Source organism: Colobus angolensis, unplaced genomic scaffold (assembly GCF_000951035.1).
Source record: "Colobus angolensis palliatus isolate OR3802 unplaced genomic scaffold, Cang.pa_1.0 Scaffold116, whole genome shotgun sequence".
Classification (NCBI taxonomy): domain Eukaryota; kingdom Metazoa; phylum Chordata; class Mammalia; order Primates; family Cercopithecidae; genus Colobus; species Colobus angolensis.
The window spans coordinates 277,267-303,553 of NW_012112697.1; the positions used below are offsets into that span (position 1 = coordinate 277,267).

General features: G+C 43.8%; 1 protein-coding gene across 1 annotated transcript in view; it reads right to left on the reverse strand.

The window, feature by feature from the left end:
* The window catches only part of SHISA9 (shisa family member 9), a 335,176-nt gene that overhangs the window by 2,611 nt on the left and 306,278 nt on the right, over positions 1 to 26,287 (reverse strand). The window contains exon 4 of the mRNA XM_011961495.1: positions 18,058 to 18,105. Coding sequence (XP_011816885.1) covers positions 18,058 to 18,105 — 48 coding nt within the window. The remainder of the gene's footprint in view (positions 1 to 18,057; positions 18,106 to 26,287) is intronic.

Consider the following 26,287-nt stretch of genomic DNA (forward strand, 5'->3'; position numbering starts at 1 on the left):
CCCCTTCCTTCCTTCCTTCCTTCCATCCATCCTTCCTTCCTTCCTTCCTTCCTTCCTTCCTTCCTTCCTTCCTTCTACCTCTCTCTCTTTCTTCCTCCCTCCCTCTCTTCCTTCATTTTTACTTCTCTTTCTCTGTCTTTCTTTCTTCTGAGGACTAAGCTCTGATTTTTTCTTATCTTGCCCAAATTTCTGTCTAAGGTGTCTGGGAGTCACACCCAACAAACCATAAATTCTCATCAGATGGGTTTTATTTAACCCTATATATCGTGACTTACTTTCCTATCTGACTCTGGTACAACATTACATGACAAAGAAGAAAATCAAAATATTTTACCCCCAAACATGTTTTTTTGTCGTATTTTGAAATGGCCCTGAAAAGACATTTTTTTGTGGGGTAAAACCTACATCTGTAAAGGAGCTCTATTATCATAGCTAGATCTTTTTCTTCCAGGCCCTCCCAATCCTGAAGTGATTAAATGAGAGTCTAGCACCTTTTAAAAGTCTGAATAGGAAACATTTGTCATCCATTGTCTCTAAGGGCAGCCACTATAAGACTTCAAAAGAACCTTGGTCTCTATAATCTTTTATCTTCACCTGAACATTCCCTTTCTATCGATCCCAGGTCTTTAGACTCAACCAACTGTCAACCACAAAATGTTTACATTTACCTATAGCCTTGAAGCTCCCCCCCACCCCAATCCCCCGCTTCGAATTGTCCCATTTTTCTGGACCAAACCTGCATATTTCTCAAATGTATTTGATTGATTTCTCACACCTCCCTAAAAGGTATAAAACCAAGCTGCAGCCCAACCACCCTGGGCACATGTTCTCAGGACTCCTGAGGGCTGTGTCACAGGTCATGCTCACTCCTATTTGGCTCAGAATAAATCTCTTCAAGTATTTGACAGAGTTTGACTCTTTTCATCGACACTTTCTTTTCTTCTTTTTAAGTTATACTTTAAGCTCTGGGGATACATGTGCAGAACATGCAGGTTTGTTACATAGCTATACATGTGCCATGGTGGTTTGCTGACTCTTTTCTTATGTGATTTTTATTTGACAATTTTATGAGACCTCCTTTTATTTTATTTATTTCTGAATTTTTTTATTATAAGATTATCTACACTTTTAAAATTAATTCATTAGCAATAAAATTTTGAACTTTCATCTCTCAGGAGATGAGAAGTATTTGCTCTTTCATCCACATGTCCGGATCTCACAGTGTCACAAAGGTGAATTTACATAAAGGTTAAAGAATGCCCGCCTCCCTACTAGAATGTCCACCCCAGCAGGGCAGGAACCATATCTGTTTCTGATTCTCCTTTGCATCTTTGTATCTGATTCTGCTCCTTACAGGGCTCTGTGCTTCGTTTCTCATTAGATCCTTTCAACAATGAAGGTAGAAAAGATGGGGACTATTACTGCTGCTTGACAAATAAGGAAACTGTCAAGCTCTGGCATATAAAATGATTAAACGAAGGTTACCCAGAGCTAATGGCTGAGCCAGAGTAGAACCTACATTCAATCAACATTATTTGAAAGACCATAGAGGGAAACCTTTGGTTTCAGGACTGAAACAAAACCATGTCCCCGTTTCTGACTCCGTGTCTATGCTAGATATCATTCATTGATCACAGCACTCTTTCCTGGCTAGCGTGGCCTCCACTCAGACTACTGCCCAAGGCACACCCCAGGAAGCCACATATTAACTTGCTATGTATAAAATCTAGAACTTTCCTGCAAAAGGCAGGAAGATGGGTTCTAGTCCCAGCTCTAATATTTGAGTTTATATCCCTTGTAATACAAATAGCTCCGACTGATAAAGTCTTTCAACAGAAAGTTCCTCTTTAAATTCGAGGGCTACCTGAAGGTATGGAATGTCAAAGCCAAAAGGAATCTTGGAATCTGCTAAGGCTGTGAGGATCACACATTCCTGAAATGTCATAAATTGTTTAAGGTAGCACAAGTTAATATTAGAGCTGGGACTAGAACCCATCTTCCTGCCTTTTGGAGGAAAGTTCTAGATTTCCAGTGCCATGAAACTTCAATAGAAGAATACTCAAACTTTCCCCCTTCGACATCAAAATTTATATGTCATTACCTCCTGGATTCACCAGCATCTCTGGCCCAAGGTAGCCATGCCTGAACCCAGAAACATTACTCAGATCTGTTCTTTAGCCTCTTTGTTATCTCTCACATCAGACAACCCACCCCTTAGCCATTTAAGCCAGAAACTTGGGAGCAATGGTTGACTTCACACTCGTCTTCTCTTGCAGGACAGCTGCCATAGGCGTGTGAACCAGAGCAACCCCATCTTGAATAGGGGCTGGGTAAAGTGAGGCTGTGACCTACTGGGCTGCATTCCCAGATGGTTAAGGCATTCTTAGTCACAGGATGAGAAAGAAGACTGGCACAAGACACAGGTCATAAAGGCTTTGCTGACAAAACAGGTTGCAGTAAAGAAGCTGACCAAAACCCACCAAAACCAAAATGGCCATGGGAGTGACCTCTGGTCGTCCTCACTGCTACACTCCCACCAGCGCCATGACAGTTTACAAATGTCATGGCAGTATCAGGAAGTTATCCTGTATGGTCGAAAAAGGGGAGGCATAAATAATCCACCCCTTCTTTAGCATATCATCAATAAATAACCATAAAAATGGGCAACCAGCAGCCCTCAGGGCTGCTCTGTCTATGGAGTAGCCATTCTTTTATTCCTCTACTTTCTTACTGAACTTACTTTCACTTTACTCTATGGACTCACCCTGAATTCTTTCTTGCCTGAGATCCAAGAACCCTCTCTTGGGGTCTAGATCAGGACTCCTTTTCTGTAACTAAGGTGGCCATGCCTCAACCCAGCAAAATTACTCAGATCTGTTCTTCAGCCTCTTCCTTATCTCTCACATGGGACTACCCACCCCTTAGCCACTTAAGCCAGAAACTTGGGAGCAATGGTTGACTTCATTCTCTTCTTCTCTTGCAGCACAACTGTCAAACCAACAAGTCCTTCCAGCTATATCTAACAAATACTTCCTCAACCTATTCCTTTTCTCCTACCCCCTTTGAACATTGTTCTCCTTCAGTAACCACACTGGCCTCCCGGCCTTGTTTCATCTCCTCCAATCCATTGTCCATGCTGCAGTCTTTGAGCTGTTTGTTGAATCATTTAGTTATTCATCAAACAGGTACCCATCATATGCTGGATACCTGAAATATGAAAGACAATCGGAAACAGAAACAGACATGGTTCCTGCCATCCTGGGATACACATTCTACTAGGGAGGCAGGCATTCATCCTGCCTCTTGAGAAAGAGCTCTTTAAGCTGAGATCAGAAGGTGAAGAGTAACAGAAAGAGCAACCCACATGAAGAAACATGTGGCAAATTGCAAGAATGGCCAAAATACTTTGCAGCTCTTACCATCAAGAAGTGGAGTCTATTTCCCCATGCCTTGAATATGGCCTGGCATTATGGTGGGCTTGGACCAGTAGATTCTAGCAACTTCTACTCTAAGACCCTAGAAATCTGACTCCATGTGAAGAAGGGAGCCGCTAGACTTCTGGAGGATGAGAAACCCAAAGGCCAGTTACCCCTGTTCACCACAACCAACCGACTGCTAACTGTATTATGTTCAGTAAGGCCATCCTAGACCATCAGCCACCTAACAGCAGAGCCAGATACCAAGAAAACCCAACTGAGAGGAGCCAATCCAGCCCAAACAAGAAGAACTTCCCCATTGTCCCAGAATTATGATCTCAATGAATAGTTGCTATGCTAAGCAACCAAGATTTGGAGTCATTTGTTATGCAGCAGTTAATAACTGATACATGACAGCATTTGCAAAAGCTTTGAGGTGAGAAGGAGCTAAGTAGTTCCAAGAACCTGAAAGGATATCTGAGTTGTAGAATGAAGAAGGCAAGGGGTCCTCAGGCCATCTAATGTCCTATAGGCAAGATTATATCATTCATGCCTATTCATTTAACGAACGATTCTCCCGCCCTAGGACTCAGGTGTTCTCTTAGAGAAGTGCAGTGTAGGCACCGAACTGGTGCCTGGTGCATGAAACTATCCTCCAAAGAGATATTTTCAAGATTATTTCAACAAGGAGGTGGTTAGCGGTTAGATGGATGAATCATTTCCATTACCTGGAAGTGCAGTTTTCATGAAACCCTGTTTTCATAATGTTTCTGTTTCCCTCTGGTTTGGAGCCAGGTGAGGGGAAAGAAGTGCTTATCTAGCCACTCTTGGCTTTGTGCAGTGTGGCCCCTGTCTCAGTATATTAAAAAGCTCCTTGTGAAAAAAATAACAGATTCATTGAATAGTCTTGCAAGCCCCATTAATAAATGCATTAACCTAATCAGCCCCGGTACCTCATGGGCAGATGGCTGACAAACTGACCAGAAAACAGATGTGTGAGCCTTTCAACAACACTGGCCCTCTCCCGTTTGATTTTTCTTCATTTACAAAAGAAGAAGAAGAAAGAAAAAGGTGCTTTCCTTCCAATGAACCTAATTGCCTTGAAGAAACTGGGGCTGTAAAATTAAACTATACCTTCCTCCATCTGTCTCTCTGTTAATTAGCAGCAGACACTTGTACAGGTGCGGGGCAGGATGGAGCCTGGCTGCCGTGGAAAGGGAGAACATCAAGGTAATAACCAGTTTCCAAAACAAGCTGCACATCTGAGGGTCTCAGCAGGCAGCCTCCCACCTACCTCCTTTCCTTGAGGCAAAGATATCTTAGGGAGGGGTTCCTACCACTCATTCTTGCTTGGTAATCATCTTGGGTCACAGGTGATGGGTTTCACCTGGTAAGCAATGCCCCAACCAAAGCTTTCACATTTCCTCATCGGTTTCTGCCTTTGGCTCAAGGGTATGACAAAAGGCAGCCATTCATCTTCCCATTATACTTAATAAAATCCAAATTCCTTGCAATGGTGCCTGAGGTCTGTTTGACCTGGACTCTGGCTACCTGTGCACCCTCCTCTCCTCCATACCTATTGTGAACCCATCACCGGGTGTGTTCGTTTCTTAAAGCTGCCATCACAAAGTACCACAAACTTGATGGCTTAAAACAACAGAAATACATTCTCTTGCAGCTCCAAAGGCCAGAAGTTGGCTGGGCCATGCTCCCTCTGAAGGCTCCACCAGAGGATCCATTCTTGCCTCTTCTAGTTTCTGGTGGTTGCTGGCAATCCTTGGCATCTCTTGCCTTGGAAGTTACATCATTTCAATCTCTGCCTTAGGTTTCACGTGGCCATTTTCCGTGTGTGTGTGTGTGTGTGTGTGTGTGTGTGTGTGTGTGTGTATGTGTCCAAATTTCTCCCTTCTTATAAGGATATCAGCCACTGGATTAGGGCCCACATTAATTCAATATATCCTCAACTTGATGACCTCTGCAAAGACTCTATTTCCATGTGCATTCCCAGCCTCACGTTCCGAGTGGACATGGATTTAGGGGGGTACTATTCCACCATACATGAGATTCCTTTCTATTCCTGAACACACCAAGCTTGTCACCATCTCAGGGCCTTTGGACCTCATCCCTGCTGTTTCCACTGCTTAAATACTCCTTCCTGCCCTCTGGACCTGCGACCAAAGGCTACCACCTGAAAAACCCTCCTAATACCAAAAGAAGACACTCCCACCCATGGCTCTGACGACCTCTCCCTATTTTAATATGTTCATAGGCCATATTAATATATAAAGGTATCTTTTTTGGTTACTTGTGTATGCTCTGTCTCTCTTTACCAGAATATAAAGCTCCACTTAGGGCAGAGGTTGTATTTGTTCTGCTCACTGCTTTATCCTCAACATCCAGCCCAGTACCTGGCACACAGGAGGGGTGCAATAATATGCATGTGATGAAAGAAGGAAAGCACCGATGATATTCCAATTCCAATGACAGTCCACGAAATATGAGAAACGGGCAGGATGTTTCATCTCCTGGTCATTCAGTCTGTATCACTGAAGACTGAATGATCTGTTCTTTACAGGGACTGAAGGCCTGGAGCTCGGGTTAAGTGCTTTTATTTCTCAGACAGGTGAACTAGGATCCATCTTCCTGTATGACAATGTGCAGAGACCTGAATACTCTTTAGGAGACCTAGCTCGGGGGAGGGAGGTAGAATAAAGTCAGGTGAAGGAGGCAGGGATCGATTAAAGAGACTGTTTAGGTATCAGAAGTCTGAGTATCGACAGGGACTTCCTATTTCCCCACTCTTGTCAATGGCAAACTGAGTAATTGCTCACCTTTCTTAAGTGTGTGTTCTACGCTACTGCCTTCACCAGGAATTTACATTTGCTACCCTCTTCAATACTCTCAACATCCTAACGAGGTAGGTGTTACCATTGGTCTTATTTTATAAGTGGGAAACTGTGGCTCAGAGCGCTTTGACAGTTTGTCCGAAAAATGGAGCTGAGACTTAAATCCAGGACACGTGGCTCCACTGCCTGAATTTATGACCATCAGACTCAATATTTATAGAGGCTTTTGCCTGCTGTGTAGAATATTGCATCGTAGGCATTCTACGTTGCCTGCAATGAAAAATGAATATTACTCCTTTGACAAGGATCTATCTTCAGGAAAATATTCCTTCAAAACTAAAGAATGTGGTGGATGGGTTGAGAGTTATGCAGGGAAAACACTCTTCTTGATTCTTCCTCTCAAAATATCAGGGATTGGGGCAGACGTGTAAATATCATATTCTCAAGAGAAAACATCAAGATGTCACAGCCAAAAGTTTAACAAAGCCCAGAAATTTGCCATCAAGGCAAAATATGTTTATCTTTTTCTTCCCTAACAAAGCCCAGAAATTTGCCATCGAGGCAAAATATGTTTATCTTTTTCTTCCTTAAGGTGGGGTAGGCGGGGAGAGCTGGGGGTGATGTGAGACTCCCTGCCAGGTTGGCTACTGCATTACAAGAGGCAGGGATCTAGCATCCTCTGAGTTATGTGGACATTGGCTGGAGTACTGGCTAGTCACAGACAGAAAGTTGGTTTCCTATAACAGGACTGGATTAAATAGAGCTGTAGACTAATGATGGAAGTGAGAACTGAGACTGAGGTTTCTTCACCATCACTCCAGTCCAGGCACTCATCAGGAGCTTTGCATGTGTTTTCTCATTCAGTTTGTCCTCTGAACTATTGAGGTTGATGTGGTTTCCTGGGCTTTTCATGCCATATCCCACTGATTCCCTCCATGACAATGTAGTGAGATTGTATTTTGAGAGTTTAATCAAATTTTCTTGTCCTTGTGCTTCCACTACCCCTTCCCTTTTTGTTTTGTTTCATTTTTGTTTTTTTGTTTTTTTGAGACTGAGTCTAGCTCTATCGCCTAGGCTGTAGTGCAGTGGTGCAATCTCTGCTCACTGCAATATCCACCTCCTGGATTCAAGCAATTCTCCTGCCTCAGCCTCCCAAGTAGCTGGGATTACAGTCCCCCACCACCACACCCAGCTAATTTTCATACTTTTAGTAGAGAGGGGGTTTCACCATGTTGGCCAGGCTGATCTCAAACTCCTGACCTTGTGATCCACCTGCCTCAGCCTCCCAAAGTGCTGGGATTACAGGCATGAACCACTGCATCCAGTCTATCCCTTCACTTTCAGTGATGATATGGTTTGGCTCTGCGTCCCCACCCAAATCTCACCTTGAATTGTAATAATCCCCACACATTGTCGGAGGGACCCAGTGGAAGGTCATCGAATCACGGAGGTGGGCTTTTGCCGTGCTGTGCTCTTCCTTGCCTTCCACCACGATTGTGAGGCCTCCCCAGCCATGTGGAACTGTGAGTCCATCACAACTCTTTCCTTTATAAATTACCACATCTCAGTCTGTTACAGAGCATGAGAACAGACTGATATAAATGATGACAAAGAACCAATGTGTTGGTTTTGAATTCTACACTAAGTTCTTGAAAGCTAGGGTAGAACCCCCAGTCTTGAAAGACAAGACAATGAGATCTGGGAATGTTGAGAAGGAAACAGGAGTTAATATGGCTGGGAATTTGAAGGATTCAATGCACCAGTTTTATATGACAGATAACAAAGTTTGGAAGTACGCACATCTCACTCTGTTACCCAGGCTGGAGTGCAGTGGCATGATCAGAGCTCACTACAGCCTTGATCTCCTGGGTTCAAGTGATCCTCCCACCTCAGCCTCCTGAGAATCTAGGACTATAGCCATGCAGCACCATGCCTGGCTATTTTTGTTTTCATTTTTGTAGAGAAGGGGTTCTCACTATGTTGTCCAGGCTTGTCTCAAACTCCTGAGCTCAAGCAATCCTCCCGCCTCAGCCTCCCAAAGTACTGGGATTACAGGCTTGAGCCACTGCACCTAGGCATGTCTGACTTTTGTGACTAAAAATCTTCTTTACCATATGGAAGAAAGAGTATAAACTTTGACAGCAGATGGATCTGAATTCAAATCTCTAAGCTTCACCTATAAAATTGAAACTAAAATAACCAGGCCTATATGACCTGGGGATGGAGAGTATTGAAGAGAATCATGTAGAGTACCTTGCATCCTGAAAAAGGCCAATGTCATTGCCTCATAGCAGGTATTCAAAGGGTAGTAGCTGCTATTTCTGTCATCATCAGAAAATATAAAGATTATAAAATTAGGATAATAAAATATGCCTTGTGGAGTGCAGTATAGAAGTAAATGAGACAAGGCTTGTAAAAACTCAGAACGTTATATGCAGTGCGTGGTACATTTCCTGAAATGTATATTCCCATCAGAGAAAATGCTGTAGCTGACTGCTACTTATCTCCCAGATCGGATTTATTCTACCTTTTTTTTCTTGGATACATGGTCACTCAACTTGGAACTAGATTTACCAGCCTTCTTGGAAGCTACATTTGGCCATGAAACTGATCTCCCACCAATGAAGTAACAGCAAAAGTGATGTGTCCAACTTCTGCTTTACCTGACTTGCTTTAAAAAAAAGAAACTTGTTCTGGGGCTCCTCTCTTTCCTCTTCCCCCAGGCCAGAAATATGCAGTGACAGCCACCAACTATAACAATGCCGATGAGGACAAGATGGTAAGAGTCATAGTGCAACAAGCTTGGAGGAACCTGGGTCCCGGAGTGAGCACTTGGAGTACAGTGCCCAGCAACCTGGACTACTCTCCTTGGGTCGTGATATGGTTGGGCTGTGTCCCCACCCAAATCTCACCTTGAATTGTAATGATTCCCACGTGTCATGGGAGGGACCTGGTGGGAGGCAACTGAATCATGGGGGTGGATTTTCCCTGTGCTGTTCTCGTGATAGTGAATAGGTCTAATGAGATCTGACCGTTTTATAATAGGGAGTTCCCCTCCACATGCTCTCTTGCCTGCTGCCAGGTAAGACGTGTTGTGCGATCCCCCTGGCCTTCTACCATGATTGTGAGGCCTCCCCAGCCATGTGGAACTGTGAGTCCATTAAACCTCTTTCCTTTGTAAATTACCGAGTCTCAGGTATGTCTTTATTAGCAGCATGGAAACCAACTAATACAGGTCTATTACATGAGACAGCTATATCCAAAATAGGCAAATATATAAAGACACAAAATAGGCAAATCATTGCTTGAACCAAGGGTTAGCTGGGAGAGGACTGCTAAGACAGTGAGAGATGGAAAATGTCTACTAATGGTTACAGAGTTTCTTTTTGGGGTGAGGAAAATGTTCTAATATTGACTGTAATGATGGTTGCACAATTCTGTGAACATTCTGAAAACCACTGGATTTTACACTTTATATGGGTGAATTGTATGATAGGTGAATCACATCTCAATAAAGCTGTTAAAAAAAGAAATACTTATTTCTTTTAAGCACGGTATTTGTGGGACCTTTGGGTACTGTGAAACAGCATTTACTTTAACTTATATAGGACCATTTTCTGGGTCTCTGCTTTCTTCTTCTTCACAAGCTGAATTAAAAAGTAAAAGGGAAAGAGTTCGTGGTTTTTTGTTTTTTTTTTTTTAAAGTCCAGGTATTTCTCTCTTCTTTTGAACTACATGGTATAAAGCTGTGCAGGTTCCAGAGGCTGTCTCAGCAGACAGAAACAAGAAAGGTAGGAAAAAAAGCCTGAGTTTCCTAAGCAGGAGAGGACCAGGGAGGAGATGGGAAGATTTGCCTTTATGGCAAATTAGCTGCATTTCACCTGCCTCCGGGCCTTGCTACAGAGACACAAGTAGGGGAAGCTGCACATGAACCAGGTCCCAAAGAAGCACGGGGCATCTGGCCCTCCCTGCAGGGCACCATATCATTCCCAAAGCCATACTGCTCCAAGACAGAAAACCAGAAAGGGCATCCAGGAGCCTGGCCCTTTTTTAGTCTTAATCCTGAAGGCTCCCGACAGGCGGTGGTACTGTAATTTTTTTTTTCTAAAATCTCATATATAGGCAAACTATCAATCCAAGTGAGGAGGGAGCCTTTGCTAGGGAGAATTCTAACACAGCCCCTGGCCTGGGCTTTGTACCAAAGCTGTCCAGCCTGTACCATGGGTCCCCTTTGTTGTGGCTGCCAGGAACCCTCTGAAACCTCAGGCCCTTTCTCTCTTCACTTAGGCAGTCCTGCTGTACAGTCAACATCTTCTGAAAGGCTACTGGACAAAGGCGGACAGGCTCATGCTCCAGCCATAGCTGACCACAGATCCCCTCCCCCTGATTCCCACGCAGGGTCCTGGATAGAACTGTGTCCACACACTGCCTTCCTGTGCATTGCTGCTCTATAGAGATTTTTTTTTTTTTTTCAGAAATTCATTGCTTGGTCTGTCTTCCAATCATCCTCCCAGCTGGTGAAATTTCATACAACTGGCGGTTTTCTAAATGAAGCAAATTAAGGGAAAGAATTCTAAGTCCGACTTTGTCACCTTCCTCTTGGCTGTAGTTTCCTGGGACCATGTCAATGTAGATAATTATGAGATTTGGGATCCTATGTTAGATTAATGCATGAATCAATTCTTTGACCTTCTCCGTATCCACACTCTGTTCCATGTGACTAAGAGATGTTAGTAGACATGAGACATACAGGCATTTGGAGAAGTGCTTGCTGGTTTGAATTTCTCTCTTGTACCTCTGCCACCCTCATGAGACCATGTCTGGGCTGCCTTATTTGAGGATGAGGCACATGGAGCAGAGTCAATTCACCCAAGTTGTTCCAGTTAAAACCAGCCTAGATCAGCCAGCATCCAACCAACTCCCAGAAGAGATGGGTGAAATCACCTGAGATAAGAAGAACCTCCCACATCAGCAGAAATCACTGGCATATAGACTCCTGATCTAAATAAATGCTGGACTAAATACATTTTAAGCTGTGAGATTTGAGGTTATTTGTTACACAGTGTTATTGTGGCAGTAGCTGACTGATACAAATACCAATCATTCACTCACCATACTTCCAAGAAGAGCCCCCAGTTTTCATGTGAGATGCATCTCTTTCCTATTCTTTTTTTTCTTTTCTTTTTTTTTTTTTTTTTTGAGATGGCGTCTCACTCTGTCACCCAGGCTGGAGTGCAATGGTGTGATCTTGGCTCACTGCAACCTCGACCTCCTGGGTTCAAGTGATTCTCCTGCTCAGCTTCCTGAGTAGCTGAGATTACAGGCACCCACTATCATGCCCAGCTAATTTTTGCATTTTTGTAGAGTTGGGGTTTTACCAACTCTGTTGGCCAGGCTGGTCTTGAACTCCTGATCTCAGGTGATCTGTCCACCTCGGCCTCCCAAAGCCTCTCTCCTATTCTTAATCCATGTGGTTTGGACGTCATATCCCTCCACTTCCCCATGCCCCAGTCATTCTCCATTTCTTTGTCCTCCTACAAATTTGTTTAGAGGTGGGCACATGACAAAGTAAGCTAATCAGAGCAAAGCCTGGGATATTTACTTATAGAGGCCCAGGGGGCAAAAAAATTTATAGTCTCAAGCTTTCCATTTTTCAGGAGAGGAAACTTTAGTATCTGTTATATACTGAGCTCAAAGACTGTCACATGGATAAACCAATATTGGGTCTAGAATACAGGTTTCCAGACTTGCCTCTGGTTGATTCTCATTTCCCAGTGCCTTTTCAGGAAAGACAAAATTTCCTTTGAACATCTATGCCCAGTTTCATTTAATAATTTATTAACAAAATGTATGTTGAGTGCCTACTGTGTGTAGTGTGGGCGTCATGCAAGATGGCTTTGGAATGAACAGGATCTGGCTGGGTTAGCCTCGGAAGGACACATGGCCAAACTAGTCAAATGTTTATTGCAATCCTGATGCAAGAGCATTTCTGCAAACCAGATGAACCCTCTCTGTGCATTCATTTCATGCCCTATGTATTCCCAAGGAAGCTCATCGAAACCCCAGTGCTTGCTGTGTGCTTTTCAAAGGGGACTGAACTCAGGAGCGAGTGGGATTTGATTTTTATTAAAAAACTTCACCTCACATCACCCTCCTGTCTTCCATCTGCTTTGCACCCGGCGGCTCATGACCAAACCAATAACGAAAATCAGGAAATTGCAAAAGCCTGAATTTCATGAAGTTAATGTTTTAAAGCTGCCTTTAGGTGGGTGTTCCCTCCCCTGGGATGGTCTATAGGATGCATGCACTCCAATGGAACTGTAACCCTATTGCACACTGTCTACTGTCTTGTGCCTTCTGCATGAGCATTTCTCATTGGGCTAAGTCAATTTTCTTAGAAGAAAGAAAGAACTAGCATGTACTGAGTATCTACTATGGGCTAGACACTGGTTTAGCCATTTTATCTACATTGTCTCATTTAAACCCTCTTAAAGAGACATGGCAGGCAATATCATTCTTTCCATGTGACAGATGAAGGAACTAAGGCCAAGAGATGTTTAATATTTTGGTTGCCAAATTACTCTGTCACTGCCAAAAAGCGGCAGAGCAAGAAACCAAACCCAAGACTATCCACTTCCAGTGCTGTTACCGTCCAGCTGTGGCCCCAGCTCAAATCACCACTAAGAAAACAGTTTTATTTCAGCAAACAGCAAAAATATATTGGGAAGAACGCCGGTACATAAACTGATGCTGTGTTGCAAACTGCGATTGCATCTAGGGTGGCGGATTAGGAAAAGCTAGGTCTAAACTCTAATGTACATAAGAAGTACCCAGGAGGTGCATTTTTAAAATGAATACAGTGGGACACGACACTTGGATGTTCAAATTCCTTAGGAGCGAGTGGGCCCAGGATCCACATTTGTAACAAGCATCTCCAGTGATTCTGGGTCAAGTCCTCAAGCCCCTCTTTGAGGTCTGGACTCCGGCCCTGTTGTGATGTAGTTTTCTTTTTTGGTCTTAGAAAACCCCAGTTTCCTCATATATAAAAGCAGAAAAGCTAAGTGAAGTGTCCTTCCTTCCTTCTTCCTTTCCTTTCCTTCCCTTCCTTCCTTCCTTCCTTCCTTCCTTCCTTCCTTCCTTCCTTCCTTCCTTCCTTCCTTCCCTTCCTTCCTTCCTTCTCTCTCTCTCTCTCTTTTTTTTGACAGAGTCTTGCTCTGTCACCCAGGCTGGACTGTAGTGGCATGTTCTTGGCTTACTGCAGCCTCCGCCTCTGGGGTTCAAGCAATTCTCTTGCCTCAGCCTCCTAGGTGGGACTACAGGCTCCCAGCTGGGACTATAGGCACATGCCACTGTACCCAGCTAATTTTTGTACTTTTAGTAGAGATGAGGTTTCTCCATGTTAGCCAGGATGGTCTCAAACTCCTGACCTCAAGTGATCTGCTCACCTCGGCCTCCCAAAGTGCTGGGATTACAGGCATGAGCCACCACACCCGGCCTAGTGAAGTGTATTTCTTTCTGAAAGACTCCATCAGGATGACTAAGAGCTATCTCCAAAGCAGAGATAAATGGAGACTTTGTGAGTACTGGCCTCTTTTACTCTTATTTAGCACCTATTTTTTTTTTTTTTTATACACCAAGCCAAGCCCCATGCAAAACCTACAGAGACTAGATTCTCTGATTTCCTCTATTGGAGCAATGGTAGAAATGGGAGTGTGGAGCATGTGTGTAGCTTGGAAAAGGGAACCCAGAACAATTCTAGTGAGAAGCAGAGAGATTACATTGCAGTCTATGCTGGCAGTTTCTCCTAATTTGATTGCCTTGCTGTGGCACTGGACTTAAGTTCAAAGATTCTGTTTGCAAAATAAACAGATTTCCAAAGACATGGCTTCATCTCGATTAAGACAGCCTGCTGGGCTTGAGACGGTGTCTTCCAGGGTGGATTTTAAACAGGTGTGACAAGTGTTGCCAAGGCTGGGTGTGGGAGGATCAATAGCAGTGGCCACTAGGGGGCAACTTGCATGGGAAGCCCTATGTAGTGAAAAATAAATCATACCAACTAGTATGATGTTTACCATTTCCTGTCCTGGCAGACACACTCCAAAGGGAGTGATTTTCAATGCAGGTGGCAGTAAGAAACTTGTCTCTTCAAGGACCTTGTCCTTTCTTCTTGACAGCTACTTCCTTTTCCCATCTCCCCCAGTGACACCCCCTGCTCCCCAGTGACACCTGCACCTCTGCCTACTTCTCTGCCCATGCCCTATGTTCCCAAAGTGGGTTCCCAGCAACATTAATGCCACTGAATGTTAAGATGCTCACTGGTTTTCCTTAAGAGCAAAGCGATCAGATGTCAAAAGTGTTTGGGAAATGGTGGGTTAAAAAGAGTTCACCAGTATTTATTACCACAGGCTTTTCACAGACTTTAATTTGCTCACCTGATAATAACAGTACTACTAATACCAGTCGTAACCTGCATGCATTTATTACTTTCCCTATGCCAGGTACTGTGACACGTGTTTTAAACATCTTATTTCACAACAAGCTAGGAGGGAGGTGACATGATGGTCTCCACTTTGCAGATCAGAAAATAGGGGATCAGAGAGGTTGAAGATAACAAGACTAGCAAATGATGGTGCCTGTATTGGAACCCATGTGTGTCTGAGTCTAAGCCCATCATATCCAACTTGTCTCTTTTTTTTTTTTGTGACAGAGTCTCGCTCTGCCACCCAGGCTGGAGTGCGGTGGCATGATATCGGCTCACTGCAACCTCCACCTCCCGGGTTCAAGCAATTCTCCTGCCTCAGCCTCCTGAGTAGCTGGGACTACAGGCACGTGCCACCATGCCTGGCTAATTTTGGTATTTTTAGTAGAGACAGGGTTTCACCATGTTGGCCAGGCTGGTTTCAAACTCCTGACCTCAGGTGATCTGCCTGCCTCAGCCTCCCAATGTGCTGGGATTACAGGCATGAGACACCACGCCTGGCCTGTCTCCCCCTTTTAAGAAAGTGACAGAATGTGGAAGGTGGGGGCATACAAACTCCCCAACCTTGCTACCATACCTCATCTAGAGTCTGGGTCTAGAGGTTGAGTAGAGAACACTAGAGGCAGACCAATGACCCCAGAGGAAATTGGTTCTCACTGGGACCCCTTTTCCTCTCCCCGAACAAGGCAGGATAAAGGTGCCTTTAGCAGGACAGGTGAAGTTAGCCTGGTTTGGAGAGAAAACAGCTCCCTGCTTTTAACCTATCCTGAAATACGTTCCAAATGCATCAGACGACAAAAAGATGATATAAGGACAGAAATGCAGACTGCCTCCAAATGCCATCACAGGGATCATAATGGCTTTGTTTTTCACAGGGAGGGAAAAAAAAGTTAATGCCTCAAATTAGTAGGTCTGTCATGTTCCAAATTGTTTGCGTTTCTAAAAATGGACTTTGACATGTGAATACTTATTATCTAATGCAAAACCCAAAAATGTCTCTCTCAAGGCAACAGCCAGGTAGTCAGGGGATTCTCATTAAACACACTGATGTAAAGCTCTCTTTCCCAATGAGGGAATAGAATGCACTCTCCTCCCTGCAACAACTCAGGATGTTTCCGAGCCTCTGGGGCCCAGGTCAAACTCTCCTCTTCAGAACCTTCAACTTACAAAAAGATATCTGGAGAACAAATCACAGAGTGTTAGTTTCCCCCGAAAGATATCTTGACTGCAGTCATTTTCACAGTATGGTCCCAGACCTGTAGCATCAGCATCACCTTGGGACCTGTTAGCAGTTCCACTCCTCAGACCCCATCCAAGGCTTAGTGAATCAGGTGCTCCTGGGTGAGGCCCAGGAATCTGGGTTTGTAACAACCTTCCGAGTGATGCTGATGCGTGCTCAAGCTGGTTACAACGTGAGAGCCATTGGTCTCATGGTCCCTCCTCCTCCTCCTCACTCAGTACGTTTTGCAGACTCTCAATGATCCTTCCACTCCATTTTCTTCTCTCCGTCCTCTACCCACCCCAGTGCAGGTCACCACCCACCTGCAAGAGCCTTCCAGTGGGTGTCTGCAACTATAGTCCACACTCCCCTAATCCAGTCTCCACTTAGAAGCCAGAATAATCTTTTGAGAGGGCAAAAAAAAAAAAAATGGCCATGACTGTTTATATGGTTTGGCTGTCTCCCACCCAAATCTCACCTTGAATTGTAACTCCCACAGTTCCCACGTGTTGTGGGAGGAACCTGGTGGGAGAGGACTGAATCATGGAAGTGGGTCTTTCCTGCACTCTTCTTGTGATAGGAATGAGTCTCACAAGTTTGGATGGTTTTAAAAATGGGACTTTCCCTACACAAGCGCTCTCTCTGCTATCCACATAAGATGTGACTTGCTCCTCCTTGCCTTCTGCCTTGATTGTGAGGTTTCCCCAGTCACGTGGAACTGTGAGTCCAATAAACCTTGTTCTTTAGTAAATTGCCCAGTCTTGGGTGTGTCTTTATCAGCAGCATTAAAACGGACTAATACACCAGTTTCTTGCTTATATCCCTGCAATGCCTCCTAATTTTCCCCAGTTCAAGCTCATTAAACGGTTCTACCAGCCGGGTGTGGTGGCTCATGCCTGTGATCCCAGCCCTTTGGGAGGCCAAGGCAGGTGGGTCATCTGAGGTCAGGATTTTGACCAGCCTGGCCAGCATGGTGAAACCCCATTTCTACTATACACACACACACACACACATATATATATCAAAAATTATCTGGGCATGGTGGCATGTGCCTATAATCCCAGCTACTCAGAAGGCTGAAACAGGAGAATCACTTGAACCTGGGAGGCGGAGGTTGCAGTGAGCCAAGATCACACCACTGCACTTCAGCCTGGGTGACAGAGTGAGACTCCATCTCATAAATAAATAAACAAATAAACAAATACATATATAGTTCTACCTCCACCTCCTTAGGTCAGCTACTTCTCCACCAAGTCCAACAAAGCATAAAGAGAAGGGTGTTTCTGGTCTATTCTAAAAAGAGCCACTTCCATTACACCCCAGTGGAAAATAGCTTAGAATAAGAGCCAGACTGACAGAGGTTCAAACTGCAGCTCTACCACTGAACAGTCACATGACTCTAGACCAGCAAGACTTATCCTTACTTAGACATCATGTCCTCATTTCTAAATGCGGAAGACAATGCCTACACAGCCTTATCATCAGAGAATTAAATGATAAAATGATGTAAAGGGCCAGTCCTCTGGCACATAGTAGGGAGCTAATTAATTAATGATAGCTGCCACCTGGTCTGGTCACCCAGCTGGGAACTCACAGACTCAAGTCGACCAACTTCTTAACCCTCTCTGCTCACCACGCTGTTCCAGGAAAGCTGAAAATAGCATTCTGTTCTCTAAAAGGCTAATCATTCCCAAGACTCTTGGCCAATAACTTCATTAAGTTTATCTCTCCCTCAGAACCTGTGTTCTTCCCCCGCCCCGCCCCCATTAATTTACCTTGTGTTTTGCCATTTGCCATTGCAGCTTTCTGAGAAAAATTAACACATTTCACCTTACCTGGCATGATTTCTCATAGTGATGTTTTCCATCAGGCAACAAATATTGGGAAGTGAGGGGTAGCACATTGTCCAACAATTGCTAGATGTACACACACACACAAACACCTACACACTGGAACTTAGACGGACTTGCAGATGCCACCCTATGCAGACACACATGTGCACAGGTCACACAGACACCAGGACTCTCTATCCCTTCATTATTTAATGCTAAATTTGACAACACCTGGACGAAAGAGCTAGAAAAAGCCGTACAGTACCTTTTGGTGACTTAAGTGTCGATACTGCCCAGTCACCATCAGAACTTCCTAAAAAAATAACAATCAAGAGATGCCGATGATCTGTTTGCAGGGCACCCATGTTCACTATGCCCTCACACCCAGGTGCTGTTGGCTGCCCCTGCTGCAGCCTCTAGGCAGGGGCAGGCCTCAGGGGACCCAGGGAACAGGGAAGGGAGCCACGCGTGAAAACGCAGCTATGTGTGTACCTCTTTCTGCAAGGCCTTGAAGCAACATCATGTTAACACCCAACAGAAGATCAAAAGAAGCCTCCTGAAAAAGGCCTAGATATGTTCAGTTATGTAAGACAGAAAGAGAATTCTTAGGTGGAAAATCTGGCCGTAAATTTCAACCTGCTTAGAAAAAAGGAAATTTTGAGTTCTATGAGCTCATCTTAGCTCAAGACTACACTCTGATGACAAGAGGTAGATTTTGATCGTGTTCCACTGCAATCCCCCTCTCCTGAAAAGGGGCACATTATTAGCCCCAGATTCAAGGTTGGGACAGGCTCTACTAACTGCAACTTTAAATGCTGGGTGACAGGCCCCGTGGGGTTGGGGGCTACCTTACCACAGTACCTAATACACAGTCTGTGTTTGGAAAATATGACTGAATGAAGGAATGCATTCAATTTTATCCACAGAGTCACCCTTTCTAAGGTAGGGAAATTCTTCTAAACAGTAACGAGATCAAGCTTGTTATCTGAGAATCCCATAATGAGTAATACATTGCTTTACAGAACAGGTGTGTGCTGGAGTTTTCATTATAAATCAGTTTATCCGAAATGAATTCCATTTCAGATGTCCCGAATGAGCCCTGGGGGATCTAACAGTATTAACAGAATTCCATAATGACTCCTTTCATAAAATAAAGGATACTGAGAATTGGCCAAGGCTATACCCAACCCAACCCGCCCCCTTCCCCCCACACCCCCCGCAACCTCACATCTTCTTTGATAGTTCTTCTCTGTAAGATTGGGTTTTCCTTAAAGTAGGGCAAACCTACCCACGAGACCTCTCCTCATTGGCTGGAGACGTGGCCAATCAGCGTGTGGTCCTAGCTCTTTCCTTTCTTACGCATCTACCTGGAAAGACCAAGTCCTCAACAGTTTGGCACCATTTCCAGAGATATATCAAGCTGAGTGAAGACGCAGGGAACAGTCTGTCATCTGAATGATTACAAAGCACAGATCTAGCCCCATTTAAACATTTCTGGCTGGCCTCCCCAGGCGCGCCAAAGGATGCTCAAATCGCCACATCCCCCCAGTGGATCTGAAATGTACATCCCTCATCACTCACAAGAGGGACAACTGGAGCAACAGAAGAGTGAGGAAGTTAAAACTGAGTCGAGCCTGCCCAGGATGACTCGGTTATCTTCTCCCCCACAGTCAGGGTCATCTGGAAATAGTGGTGCGACCCCAGTTCTTCCTGTGTGGGTGGCCACAGGCTGACTGAGCCACTAAGTCACTGACTCCAGGGAAGCCATCTCAACCCCTAATCAAATCCATCACTATTTGCTTTGAAGGCAGGAACCATCCTTCTGTCACCTCTGTCCCCATTACCTCAGATAGGGCTTAGCTCTTACAATAATGAATTTTCATTTATAAGTTCATTGACAATAGGACATTTAATAAGATGATGTATAGGCTACGGAACATGTAGTTAAGGCTCCACTGTGCACTTGGTCGCACTCATGGATATTAGAAAAATACTTCAAGGATGAAAAATGCTCATTGAGAGGAAGTAGACCTAAGTTATTAAAAGGAAGGAGATATGAGGGAACTTTCAGTGTGATGAAAACATTTCTCATTTTTATTGGGATGTGGTTACCCAAGTGTATGCTTTTGTGTTTTAACAATCACACTATTGTAAGATTATGAACTGTGTATTTCACTGTATGTAAAATATACCGCCAATACCGCATACCTCAAATACACTAGACTTCAATTATACTCAGCATCACAGGGAAACTTGTACCTTCTTTTTTTTTTTTTTTTGAGACAGAGTCTTGCTCTGTTGTCCAGTGCAGTGCAGTGGCGCAATCTCGGCTCACTGGAACCTCCATCCCCACCGCCCCCCAGGTTCAAATGATTCTCCTGCCTCAGCCTCCTGAGTAGCTGAGATTACAGGCGAGCACCACCACACCTGGCTAATTTTTGTATTTTTAGTAGAGATGGGGTTTCACCACGTTGGCCAGGCTGGTCTCGAACTCCTGATCTCAAGTGATCTGCCCACTTCGGCCTCCCAAAGTGCTGGGATTATAGGCGTGAGCCACTGTGCCCAGCCAAACTTTTACTTTCAAACAAAGAAAAATGATGAGTACCTTGGTAAGCTCTCCTTCCCCGAGAAGAGCAGGGGATAGGCTTTCCCAACTTTTCTTTTGCCTGGTTACATACTTTAGATGCCAGAAATTTCTCTGCAGAAGACAGCATAGTTTCATGGAAAGAACATAGGATCCCAAGTCAAGCACTCTTGAATATGAGTCTTGGCTCTGCCATTTACTAAAAGTATGGATTATGGGGAAATAACTATGCTAAGTTTGTTTCCCCTTCTGCAAAATGGGGGGACTCACGCCCCTGTTAGAGGCGTGCTGTTCATGAGTTCAGTGATGTTAGCCCCCTTTCTGACCTAACTTCAAAAGAAATTAAACTAGTAGAGTCCAATCCATGGCCAAGTGCCTCATGTATGGCTCTTAGGGTTTTCACTCAGGATTCCAAGAGTAAAGAGGGAATTCCTACCATATTGAAGTATATTGTTGCTGTTGTTTGAAAAAGCACTATTGGAAAACGCATTGTGATTCTGGCCAAATAGTCAATCATCTGTCAAATAGCAACACAGACAATTTTTTAAAATAAAATAAAATTTTTGAATTAGAAATGAAGGCACACAGCATTTTATCAAAGATGCTGGTACATCCTGTCTCTTTCTTATACTCAGTGGCCAAGGCTGCATTGAGCCATCTTAAGGGCACATAATCAGGAATCGCTGGTCACCTAGGAGTTCAATAATCAGAAACCTAGAGGAAAAACTGGACAAGGGGCTAATGAAAGATAAATGTCAATGTGCAGACAACTTTCTGTTTGCAAAGCCCATCAGGAATTATATAAAAGGGTGAAAGGGTGATCTTTTCCAGTTCTGGAAGTAGCAATCATCCCTCTCTGAACCACCAACTGAGCTTTAGGGATTTTTTTCTTTTTTTGAGGCGGAGTCTCGCTCTGTTTCCAAGGCTGGAGTGCAGTGGTAGGATCTCTGCTCACTGCAAGCTCTGCCTCCCGGGTTCACGCCATTTTCTTGCCTCAGTCTCCTGAGTAGCTGGGACTACGGGCGCCCACGACCATGCCTGGCTAATTTTTAGTAGAGATGGGGTTTCACCGTGTTAGCCAGGATGGTCTCCATCTCCTGACCCTGTGATCCGTCCGCCTCAGCCTCCCAAAGGGCTGGGATTACAGGTGTGAGCCACTGCACCCAGCCTAGGGATATTTTCATAAAGACACCTGTCTTGCAAACTTTGGCCTATGAAGAACCACAAGGTAGGCTCCCATATTGTAACCATATGGGCACCTCAGGCCAGGGAACTTGTATGCTTAACTGGATTTTCAGGTTACATTTTTGGTTCTGTCTATAACAAGACACACTCTCAACCTCAATGTTGGTGGGAAATGTTTAAATCCACGTTACAATTTTGCTTTAGTAAGAAGAGTCAATTGAGTGAAACAGAGTATTTCTCTGATGGATTGTATTGAAACATAATATTCCTCTGATGGATAGCATTACAGTATCTATATGCCTGGGCATTGACCTTTATTGTCCACCCTGAAGATGGGGAACTTGAAGAGGTCTGGACTGATCCTTTGAGGGTCCTTAGGAGAGTTTAGAAACACCATTTGTTTGTTTGTTTGCTTGCTTGCTTGCTTGCCTGCTTGTTTTACCAGATCTCTGACATGAGTTAATTTTCATTTATGTCTTTCCCATCAGACCAGAGTAAAAAGTATGGAACCAACCCTTCCTCCCTCAAAATGAAATGTGGGCAATTGCATGTTAATCCAGGTACCAGGGTATCTCGGAGATCAGGGGAAATCCTGACTGCACATAACTCTGGTCTGGGTCTTTAATATGCTGCAGGATTTGCTGAGGACTGACATGCATCAGGCTGAGAACTTTACCCGCACTATGTCATCAAATTTTCGAAGCCATTATCTGTGTATTATTATTATCACCATTTCACAGAACGGGAAACTCAGACCTGAGGAAGTGAAATAATTTCTGCAATTACTTGATAAATGTTCAAGCTGGGTCTTAAACTCAGCCCTGACCAATTCCAGAGGCTATGCTATATTCCACTATCCTGCTGATTCTCTCAGGTCCCTCTCAGGCTAGATGAGGTGCTTCTCTTAGGGCATTATTCACTAGTTTTACAAATTGGTGCTGGGAGTCCTTACTAAGCATCCCACATGACATTAGGCACTGGGGATACATTGACGAATGGGATAGACTTGGTTCATGGTTCAGTGGGACCTGCAGTCAAGGGAAACCAGACTTAATGTTTGGAGAATGAATGAATGAACTGAAGGAATAACTCAAAGTCATCATCTCTTCTGGTACAAAGTCCTATATGGTTTAGCCCCTGACATTTCCCTAGTCTGTGCTAATATTTTACCAAGAGCTGGGCAGTGAACCCCTTGGGAACAGAAACCATTCTGCAATTACATGCCATGTACGACTAGGTGGTGCGTGTCCAAATCTCTCAACAGGAGAATTGCTTGAACCCAGGAGGCGGAGATTGCAGTGGGCTGAGATCGCACTATGGCCCTCCAGCCTGGGCAACAGGAGCAAAACTCCATCTCAAAAAAACAAAACAAAAAAAGAAAAAGAAAAAGAAAAGAGGTCCCTTTAAACATGAATGAGGGTGATCCCAACAAGCAAACAAAAATAAAATATAACAAAATAGAAAGGAAGGCAGGTTTGGGGAGAATTTGTCTCAGGAACAACCAACATTACCATCCTTTATTCAAACCTTTTTTTCCCCCGAGTTGGCAGGAAATGAATGGGACATATTTAAGGCATTCTAACAACTAGAATGAGTATAATTATTTAATTTTCTAATTTTAAAATTAAAATGGAGCTTGGACATCTTATAGTTCAGTTTTCTCATTTTTCATATGAAGAAGCTGAAATCCAAGAGCTTCATTGACCTGCTCAAAGTCATATAGCTAAGTACGGTTAGAGTCTGAGTGAGACAGAGCCTCTGATCATCTTCCCAGTGCTCTGGATGTTAAAGCTTCCCAGAGAAATTTATTTTCCAGAAGTATTTTTGAGCTTATCAGTTAACCCTAAAGATTGTCTAACCTCTCCTTATTCTCTGGATTGAAATATTTAGAAAATGAATCTAGTTATCGGAGGTTGCAGAACTTTCAACAGCAAACCGTTTTTTAAACAACCCCTCTCCTGGATGGTAATGAGTGCATTAACGAAATGCATTTCATCATTCACACCATGATCACATTATGCTTTAACAAAGAACCCTTGAAAGAACATTTATTATGGGATCTGCATTTTATTTGTGCACGCATATGCTGGATTCCTGGTTAACACATTGAGTCAAGCAATCCCTCAGTCTGCTCTGCATTGGCCCTTCAGATTCACAAGACCGTCTGTGTCTCAGAGAAAGCCCTGAGAACCCTCACAATGGTCAGAAAAACAGGATGAAGAACAGGAGGGGGTACATCAACCACATCTAGGACTGGGGAAGGTGCCCCATGTGGAATGCTTCAGAGTTTTCTAGGAGGTATAAGGGTGCTTCCTTACAACCAAGCTATTCTTTTTTTTTTTTATTCTTTTCAAAGACAAGCTCATTCATTCATTTAACAAACATTTCAGGAGTTCCTGATTTATGAACAGAGGGTTACTCAAAGACTGTGAAATGATTTTCACACTGAAAATTTAATTTAATCCCAAATGCACTGCAGACATTTGCTATGTAGAGGAGCCCCACATAAATCTTGGAGAAAATCAGGGAATTTCTGTTGGAATATCCCTTTGCTATTTTCCCAGAGAGCGACTGGGTGTCAGACTGGAGTGCAGTGGCACCATCTTGGCTCACTGCAACCTCCACCTCCCAGGTTCAAGCGATTCTCATGCCTCAGCTTCCAGAGTAGCTGGGATTACAGGCGCCCACGAACACACCTGGCTAATTTTTGTATTTTTAGTAGAGATGGGGTTTTGCCATATTGGCCAGGCTGGTCTTCAACTCCTGGCCTGGTTGATTTTGTAAATGCCTAAAGAAGAATACAATAAAATGGCATATGTTAGATGATAAATAACATCTATCTAACATCTCTCTGAACCTCCCAAGAGGCTCAGAAAGGGAAGTGAGCCACCAAATAGCATATGAAGGCTTCCACAGTTACACTGGCGAAGATGCCGTGACTCTTGCTCTCCGAGGTAACAGCCCTCATCCCTTCCTAGTAATACTGAGTACATTCAAATGTGGTTGGGATACATATGCTGTGCAAACAGGGAATATGGAATAGAAGGAATCTGTTGTCATGGGACATAATAAGGGTTGAGCTGGGCATAGAAATTCAGTGTGAAACATGGGTGACCAGTATGTAGGGTCTTATAAGACTTCAGATTTAGAAAAGCCTGCGTCAGTTTGAACATCCTGTGTCCCTGGTATTATAAATTTGGCTCAGTCACTATTTGAATGATTCCATCTGGAAATCCTAAGAGATCAGGGAACATGAATTCCCAAAGATAGACTTCTGGTACAAACACTCGCTAAGCACCTAGTAAGTGCCTAGCCCTATGCTAGGTACCAAAATGCTTGTTTTGTGAATCTGATGTGTGTTGATTATGGTTACCACAGGCATCTTAGACACATGGTTGTGTCACTGCTTTGGGTTCTGGTGTTAGTTTATAACAGGATTAGCATATTTCATACTGAAATCAATTAGCAAGTATTTCCCATCCCATCTCCATTGATGGGCTTGGCAGTGGGGGGAGAAAAAAGGATGAACAGTTGATAATAAAAGAAAGTACATGGTTTGTAGGGTATTCTGCCTGCCCAGAGTTTTCCAGGAGCCAAAACTATGTGGAAATAGATAAATAAATAAAGTTTATGAATAACTAAAGAATAGAAGGCCCTCCACCAATAAACGGGATTCCACTCAAAGTGAATTGTTCTAATGCTTTGGAGCTTCTGACACTCAATTCTGCTGGGAAGGTGAGGACTCCATGTTGGAAAAGGACAATGTTTAAGGAATCCTTCCTGGCCAAATGTGATGGTTCACACCTGTAATCTCAGCACTTTAGGAGGCCAAGGCAGGCGGATCATTTGAGGTCAGGAGTTTGAGACCAGCTGAGCAACATGAAGAAACCCGTCTCTACTAAAAATACAAAAAAAAAGAAAAAAAAATTAGGCCTGGTGGTGCACGCCTGTAATCTCAGCTACTCGGGAGGCTAAGGCAGGAGAATCGCTTGAACTCCGGAGGCAGAGGTTGCAGTGAGCCAAGATCATGCCATTGCACTCCAGCCAGAGTGATAGAGTGAGACTCTGTCTCAAAAAAGAAAAAAGACCTTCCTATGACATCTGAGCATGCTCTAAGATGGAAATCAGAAAAGGATTCATGCATGGGGCTACTAGAAACAGGACCAGGGAGGTCTGGAGAAGGGAGGTGACAAATATATATTGAATGAATGTCCTTTACCAGGCTACAATATAAGTCATCACAGGCATCCTTAGGCCCATTTTACAGATTACAAGACTGAGACCTTAAAAAGGGGTTAAGTGTTGCCCAAGGCTACACAGATAGTAAGTAGTAGGGCTAGGATTTGAACTCACATCTGTTTGGCTCCTTCTAGCTCCCCAAGGAATAGACTCAGAGAAGGAATAGGTTAAGTAGAAAACCTGGTTTAAAATCTCTCCTCTGAGACAGGGAGAGAAAACAGAACTCATAGCACATAGTGAGAAGGAAAGGAAAGGAATTTTCCCCATGTAGTAACAATGCACAGGAATGTAAAGAACAATTAAGATCATTAGAAGAGGAAATTCATATGAACTTTAAAGCAATTTTTTCCAATTCTGTGAAGAAACTCATTGGTAGCTTGATGGGGATGGCATTGAATCTATAAGTAACCTTGGGCAGTATGGCCATTTTCACGATACTGATTCTTCCTATCCATGAGCATGGTATGTTCTTCCATTTGTTTGTGTC